Source organism: Lycium ferocissimum, chromosome 3, assembly GCF_029784015.1.
Source record: "Lycium ferocissimum isolate CSIRO_LF1 chromosome 3, AGI_CSIRO_Lferr_CH_V1, whole genome shotgun sequence".
NCBI lineage: Eukaryota > Viridiplantae > Streptophyta > Magnoliopsida > Solanales > Solanaceae > Lycium > Lycium ferocissimum.
In genome coordinates this window covers 2,638,063-2,646,018 of record NC_081344.1, presented here as the reverse complement: position 1 = coordinate 2,646,018, position 7,956 = coordinate 2,638,063, and the positions used below count along the sequence as shown (strand labels likewise).

The following is a 7,956-nucleotide window of genomic DNA, read 5'->3' as shown; positions in this document are numbered from 1 at the left end:
GAGGAAAATATCAAGCTCAAAGAATATGATATTGAGTATTTACCAGTAGAGCATAGGACATATTTGGACCTTCTTTCTCAATTTCGTTTTACGTTATCACTTAATTTTCATTCAGTAGATAAAAAGGACTCCTTACGGAATTCAAACTCTTTATTTTGGCCAATGAGATTTGAGCTCTAATATTTGTCAGTGTATGAATAAATATTAATTGTAGATATATACAACGAAGCTGAAGATTTTGGCATGATATACATTAGAATAGAAAAGGCGAGGCCTGAATATTTCAAAAGAAAATATCAACCTTGAGAAGACAATTCATTGCGACGCGGTTGATATTGTTAAACTAAAGGACATAAGAAAGATAATGGTCAAAGAGTGCTATTTTTAACATCATTTATCGGAGCAATCACATTTTAGAAAGGAGTTATACCAAATTATACTCCCTCCGGTTCAAAACAAGTATCCATTTATCTTTTTCCACACCCCTTAAGAAAATATTAACTCCTATAAGAAAATACTAACTCCTAAAAAAATAGGTATTTTGCCTATTTATTGCCTTTAATAGGCGCAAATCTAAAAAAAGTAAAGTTAATTCCTTCTTGATTTTGTAAGATTGTAAGATTGTAAGTGAACACTTATTTTGAACCAAAAATAAAAAGGCTAAGTGAACACTTATTTTAAATCGGAGGAATTAATTGGTAGTATCGTGACTAGAAGAATCGAGATAGCGTTGGATAGAGCGTAGACCTTTTGACTTTATTCATAAAAGGGCGAAAAACTATGCAACAATGCTACTTTTGGTGTTTTTATATTTCTTTATAACTCAATCAGATCATTTTCAGCTATGTATACATATACAAACTTTATACTTCTTATTATTGGATATACATTCTGTGAAAAATAATATAGAATACACGTGCAACGCACGTGCGGAAGAGATATATATATATATATATATATATATATATATATATATATATATATATATATATATATATATATATATGTAGACATCAAAAATAAAATATCAATGCCTACGATCGGGTTATTAGTCTGTTTTCCATATCACTATATCGGACATATATGAAAAGTTACCTATTGCTATGAGTCAACTTAACTTGATAATATAAACATTCTTTATACTGTTAGTACACCGAGCATAAACTATAATTATAAGGAATATGGAGGATAAAAGTCGTCGAAGAAATTCTTTCGTCTAAACCTCTCATCCAAAAATGATACCATAAATGCCGTATTGAAATGATCCAACAAACAATGATCAACTCAAACCCCCCTAAAATCTATAAATAGACATAGCTTTCCATATCCCTTTTTTATATCATTTCCGTACCCTCTCATCAGACTAAATTTTTTCCATACTTCATAACAATCTTTGTCATAATTCATTTTTCAATAGACAAATTAAAAAGCATACCATATAGCAATATATCATGTCTATCATCCAAAGGATCATTCTAATTATTCTTTTGGTTATATCAATTTCAACTTGTAGAAGTAGCCCCCATGAATGTGATGCTGATGATGATTTATCCATACAAGCTCACAACAATCTAGAACAAGAATTTGGTCATGACTTTCAAGCTTATCCTTCTTATTTGGACTCCATTACTGAAGGCAACAGCATTAATCAAGATCAAATTCATGGTTTCAATGATAATGTTGAAGAGATTGCTAATGGGGTTGCATTAATTGATGTAAGTAGCTTAGGAGCTAAGGGTGACGGAGATACAGACGATACTATGGTAAGTACTTTAAATATTATTTTCTATCAAAATGTAGAAATTGGCTTTCCACGTAAGTGAGATAAGTCATTTTCCGTAGAACTATATTCTTGACTTTTAACTTCATATTATTTGTTATAATTAAGAATTAGACATTATTATACATTGATGTTTAGTGTTCAGAAATTTCATCAAAATACCCTCCAATTTGCTTATAATATTATTAAATTCTAATATGCATGATTTTACTTTTCAAAAAATATTCTTCACTCACCATCCAAATTATTAAAAAGTGTTTTCCATGAAAGATAATAACCAAAAAAATATTTTCCATATAAAATGAGTTTCGTCATATCAAACACTCTGATTTTTTTTTAAAGAATTTACCATGTGTATTTTGTATTGTTTCTTATCGTGTGGAATGACCTTTCAGGCATTTGAGAAAGCTTGGGAAGAAGCATGTTCATCTAACATACCTGTCAACTTTGTGGTTCAGCACAACAAGAATTATCTTCTGAAACAAATCACTTTTTCAGGTCCATGCAAATCTTCCATTTCAATGCAGGTCAGATATATCGGTTATCATTTAATTATTATTATTATTATTATTATTATTATTATTATTATTATTATTTTTTTTTTTTTGTATAGCAGGATAAACATTACTTAAAAAAAAAAATGTAAATTTCCAACAAAAAATTGCCGATTAGCCAATTTTTGATGGATTCCGACGGAATTCGCAATTTTTAGTAGTACTAAAAAAGAAAAAGTCGATTTAGCATAGGAATATAGGTTGTTGATTGTTTCTTTTCCTTCTTTTTTATAATTATTATGCAGGTTTTTGGATCCTTAGAAGCATCTGATAATACTTCACACTATGATAAAGATCGAAGGCATTGGATTCTTTTCAATAATGTTCAAAACTTAACTGTTGGAGGAGGAGGAATTATCAATGGCAATGGAAAAATATGGTGGCAAAATTCGTGCAAAATCAATAAATCACTGGTAATTAACCTTGCTTAGTTATATGTTGCGTTGCTTGGATTTTTGCAAAAATGTCGACGGATGTGTTTTTAAATCCTCAAAAAGTAATGCATATTTGGAAGATCTGACATGATTTCAACAACATTTTTGGAATAGTCCGAACAACATAGATTTTATACTAATTTTCGGAGCAAATTTTCTATTTTAGAAGATCATTAGTTGCCTTGTACTGATTGTTACATTTTTCTTCCCCCTATGCAGCCATGCAAGGAAGCACCAACGGTACGTTCATTTGATTTAGGAAATGTGATTTTCTCACCTGGTCTGTCCCGTACGTATCTGATTTGGGTCTCAAGTAATTTGGAATATTCATGTCTTATACCCCCCATTAAAGGGAGAAACATTCCCTACAATGATTTATTCGATTCCCATGGCTCGAATATTCATGTCGTATACCCCCCATTAAAGGTGGATTTAAAATTTTGAATTTATGGGTTCTGAATTTGAGAGAAAACAACTTACTGGATTCATAATATATTATTTATACATATTTAGTGGATCTCTTAATACATATATAGAGTTTTGACGTAAGCTACTCGGTTCTGCCGAACCGGTAGCTGAACTCTAGCTACGCCTCTAAACCAGGGGCGGAGCCATGTTAACTCCAAGGGGTTCGTCCCTCGACGAAAAATTACAGTGTATTTTTAAAGTTAAAATTATTTTACTATGTATATATAGTAGATGTTGAACCCCCTGACTTGTTCGTGTATTTACTTTTTAGAATTTTTGAACCCCCTGGATGAAAATTCTGGCTCCGCCACTGCTCTAAACTCGATACCTTTAATTTACTGCAGAGGAATTATTTGTCTACTTTCTAACGCTAATTAAAACTAAAAGGGTTTAATTTGCAGGCCTTAACCTTCTACAACTGCAAGAAGTTGAAAGTGAAGAACCTTAAGATAATAAATGCACAACAATTTCATGTCTCTTTTGAGAAATGCACTAATGTTGAAGCTTCAAATTTGATGGTCACTGCTCCAGAAAATAGCCCTAACACTGATGGAATCCATGTGACAAATACTCAAAATATTCAAATATCTGACTCTACTATTGGAACAGGTTTATTTATTTTTTAATAAAATTTCCAAAAAAATACTATCTTTATTTTTTCTTTTACGAACAAATTACTTTTACCAGGGGATGATTGTATTTCCATAACAAAAGGATCTCAAACGGTGCATGCAACGGATATTACTTGTGGACCAGGCCATGGTATAAGGTATTTAAGAGTTTATTATTTTCTCTTCTTAGAAAAGTTATAAAAATTAAAATAAAATCTAGCGTTTTTACTAGTTATTTTCTTTTCAATTGCATTATTAATAAGTATAGTATTTTTATTAATGGTTCTACTAAAGGAAGTGAAGAGTTAACTACGCACCATGCCTCTTTCCTACCTCTAATTCTTAAAATTTTATTTTCTTTATCAATATCCTGGGATGTTGAGTATTTATTAATAAGTACTCTAATTTTTTAGATTTGGTCCCTTTCAAAAGAACAAAATTGCACTTACCCCTGCCCTTTAGTCAATCTGGTTGGCCATTAATTAAATTAGTATTAGCTTTTTCATATTAATTTAACTAATTAAGTATGCTTTATAATTCAATTAAACAAGCACTAAAGTTACTAAAGGTACACTAAACGAAAATCAAACTCATAATTTTAGAGGAACGGAATAATTATTGATGAAATATTTTTGTAATACTTATATTATTTTGTGTAATTCGCTTTATTTCCTTTTTTTTGGTTTTTCTGATTCGGTTAGTATTGGAAGCTTAGGATCTGGAAATTCAGAAGCTCACGTGTCTGATATTATTGTGAGTGGAGCCAAGCTTTCTGGTACTGCAAATGGACTCAGGATCAAGACTTGGCAGGTATGTCTTATACTCACTTTCTATATTAGGAAAAAGATGACCAGATTTGCACTTGTACTATCTGAAAGGTTTAACTTACTCTCCCTTAGAAATTTTGTTAATTCATCTATATCCTTACCGTTATAATTTTGGCCTGAAATGGCCTTCAGTCACTAACAATGTGATCATGATTGAACCAAACTTTTAATTATTATAAGCAAATTTTGGACTTAAACAGTAAACAAAAAGAAAAATTCATGCTTTAGATTCTTAATGCAAATAAAATGATATCACCTATCTCAAAAGAGTCTGAGGATAATTATGTAATTAGCTATGTGAATTTTGATGTGGAAGAAAAGTTATTAATTAGATAGTTGACATCTAAATCGTAATAATATAATGCAGGGAGGATCTGGAAATGCGAGCAACATCGTATTTCAAAATGTGGAAATGCGAGGAGTGAAGAACCCCATAATCATAGACCAAAACTATTGTGATCAAAATGATCCATGTAAAGAACAGGTAATAGTCTTATTTTCATATGAATTTAAGTTCATACATTATGGTAATTACAAGTAAATCTTTATGTAGCTAATAATCTGGTAAAAATAACACTCCAGTAATTAGTTTGATGTCACATGTTAAGGACATCGATAATGTTTTTTTTTTTTTTTTTTTTTTCCGGTGCTCGTATATATTACTTTAATAATTTTTATATTTGTCATTTGGCACAGAATTCTGCCGTTCAAGTGAAAAATGTGGTGTATCAGAACATCAAGGGCACAAGTGCAACAAAGGTGGCCATAAATTTTAGTTGCAGCAAGAGCTTCCCATGTGAAGGAATTGTAATGCAGAATATAAATTTGGTAGGGGAAAGTGGAACTTCAAAGGCTATTTGCAAAAATATCCAATTCAGCAAAGTTGAAACAGTCTCACCACATTGCACTGAAGGAAAAAGTTGATCTCTTCGTACTATAATTATTATTTATACTGAATTTTAAATAGGGTATTGGTGTTGCTAATAATGTTCTTTTAGGGGATTTGTATCTGGGTGTACTTAATATAATCGACACAATAAAGAAAGAATATTACATGTTGGAGCCGAGGGTCTTCAGGGTCTTCCGGAAATAGCCTCTCTACCTTCCCAAGGTAGAGGTAAGGTCTGAGTACATACTGTCTTTCTCAGACCCCACTTGTGAAATTACACTAGATATGTTGTTGTTGTTGTTGTTGGAGTCTTAATAAGATTAGTGTTTCTATACCCAAAAGATTCACATTATTCTTTATACATACAAAGTAATCTATGGTTGTACCTGTATGATACTCTTTCGGTAGTTCTCATGAATTATAACGTCATTATTTGATAACCTTTTTGTGCGTTGATCAGGGGAGATTTTCTGTGCAAAAATTGGGGCACGTGAACACATGGTCTTTCTGTAAAATTATGTATTTTATGTATATATTTTCTAAAATTAGTATAATACTATCTGCTGGAACACATGCTACAAAAAGACTAAATGGTGCACTTGGTTGAAGGTTGAGTTATTTAACACTGCATCCTCTTTCATCCAGAGGCATCTCGTACCTACAAACGGGGCACAACTCGTGAATCTGCAACCACTTGTCAATACAATTGGAATGATAATGATGCTTACAATATGGCATCTCTTTAGCTTGCGCGCAAAGTTGAAATTTCATCAAACAAATAGCACATTCATTGTCGATCTTTTCAATTTCAACAACGGGCAATGCCTCTATCAAAGCCTTTGTTGCTGGTAATATTAAAGCGCGCTCCCGGCCCTCGGTCCTCCTAATTTGGGGAAACACCCATTGATCGATCGTCGGAGATGTCATAACGACTTCGGCAAATGAAGAGACGAAATGTATGTCCACTCTAAACTGTTGGAATGATGAATGCCCATCATAATATTCGTCGAAGATACGGCGAATGCGAGGTCTAAGGACTTCCATGGGATGGGCTTCCTCTCTTATGCACCGCATGAACTCTTGTCTTTCACTTTCAAAATCCATATTTTGATATCAAGGTCCGCAATATTATACACCTGGTACACAATATTATACATGATCAACCTTGTATAAAAGTGTATTAATAATGCATAAGAGTGTTTATACACACTTTTACACTGTTATACGAACTTCTACAAATGTGTTCGTCTCCTTCAAATTTCAATCGACAAAATTCTGCCTTAAGGCAGAGTTTTGAAGGCAATATTCTGCCTTGCGAATCCAAACCTCTGCCTTGCGAAATTCCTTCTTTTTTTTTTTTTTTTACTGAGCTGGGGTTCGAACCCAGAACCTAGGGCTATTAGGCGAATGACAAAATTAAAGACCATCCCAAAAGAAGGGACATCCGCGCAAAAAAAAAAAAGAAAAATAATTGAGACCCAATTCCAGATGGAGCTTAAAATGGAGGAAGCCCTTTGTTCGGACAAGCCGAAAACTTCTAGCTTCATTACCAGCCAGAATGCCTTCCTCTGATTCCTGGAATGAGAGCCCATCGACTACATCTATCGCTGAACCAACTGAACATCCACTTGAAACGACATAATCATCAGAACCGACTGTAACTTCCTTGATTGAATGAAGCGAATTATAATATCCACAAGTTATGACAGCGCCCTTAAAGAACTTATTCCCACTAGACATAAGTTCAATTTTGAAGGGGAAAAATTAAAGACCGGCCCATTTGTAGGGAAAAAATTAATGACCAGTCCATTTGAAGGACAAACCGTGCAATTACTTCCTTTAGCATTTGAACTTATGCCTAGTGTGACATAAGTTCTTTAAGGGCAAAAATCATGCAGGACTTAATTTGTGAGATATTGATGCGAAAATACAAACTTATGCCCCGCAAAAAAAGTTATTTAACACGAGAGGCAAAAAGACCAACATAAAATAGGGACAAAAGTGCACCTGGCCCTAACTTAAAAGGGAATACATCTTAAGGAGAAATATTTACAAAACGTGATGATAGTTTTATATTTACAAAATATAACATTACAAACCCTATGCAAAACATGTTTTTTAAAAATTAAAAAAAAAAAATTCATTTTTAAAAAAAATATTTTTTTCTTAAAATATTTTTTCGCTCAAAAATGTATGTATGAAAGTTGTATGAAATGTATATCTCGCTCAAGGCTTAAAAAGTTCGCTCAAAATTTAGTGTATGAAAACGGTATGAAAATGTATGAAATGTGTATATCTCGTTCAAGGCTTAAAAAATCCGCTCAAAATTGTGTATATGAAAATAGTATGAAATTTGTTTCTTGCTCAAGTCTTAAAATTTCGCTCAAATTTTA

At 32.3% G+C, this 7,956-nt stretch overlaps 1 protein-coding gene across 1 annotated transcript; it reads left to right on the top strand.

The window, feature by feature from the left end:
* Window positions 1–1,328: 1,328 nt before the first annotated feature.
* Window positions 1,329–6,145, top strand: LOC132049243 (polygalacturonase-2-like). The gene is made up of 9 exons (XM_059439968.1): window positions 1,329–1,763; window positions 2,176–2,307; window positions 2,580–2,747; window positions 2,988–3,008; window positions 3,638–3,845; window positions 3,924–4,005; window positions 4,549–4,657; window positions 5,042–5,158; window positions 5,371–6,145. The coding sequence occupies exons 1-9, from the start codon at window positions 1,452–1,454 to the stop codon at window positions 5,596–5,598; spliced, it is 1,377 nt and encodes a 458-aa protein (XP_059295951.1). The 5' UTR covers window positions 1,329–1,451; the 3' UTR covers window positions 5,599–6,145.
* The last annotated feature ends 1,811 nt before the right edge of the window (window positions 6,146–7,956 follow it).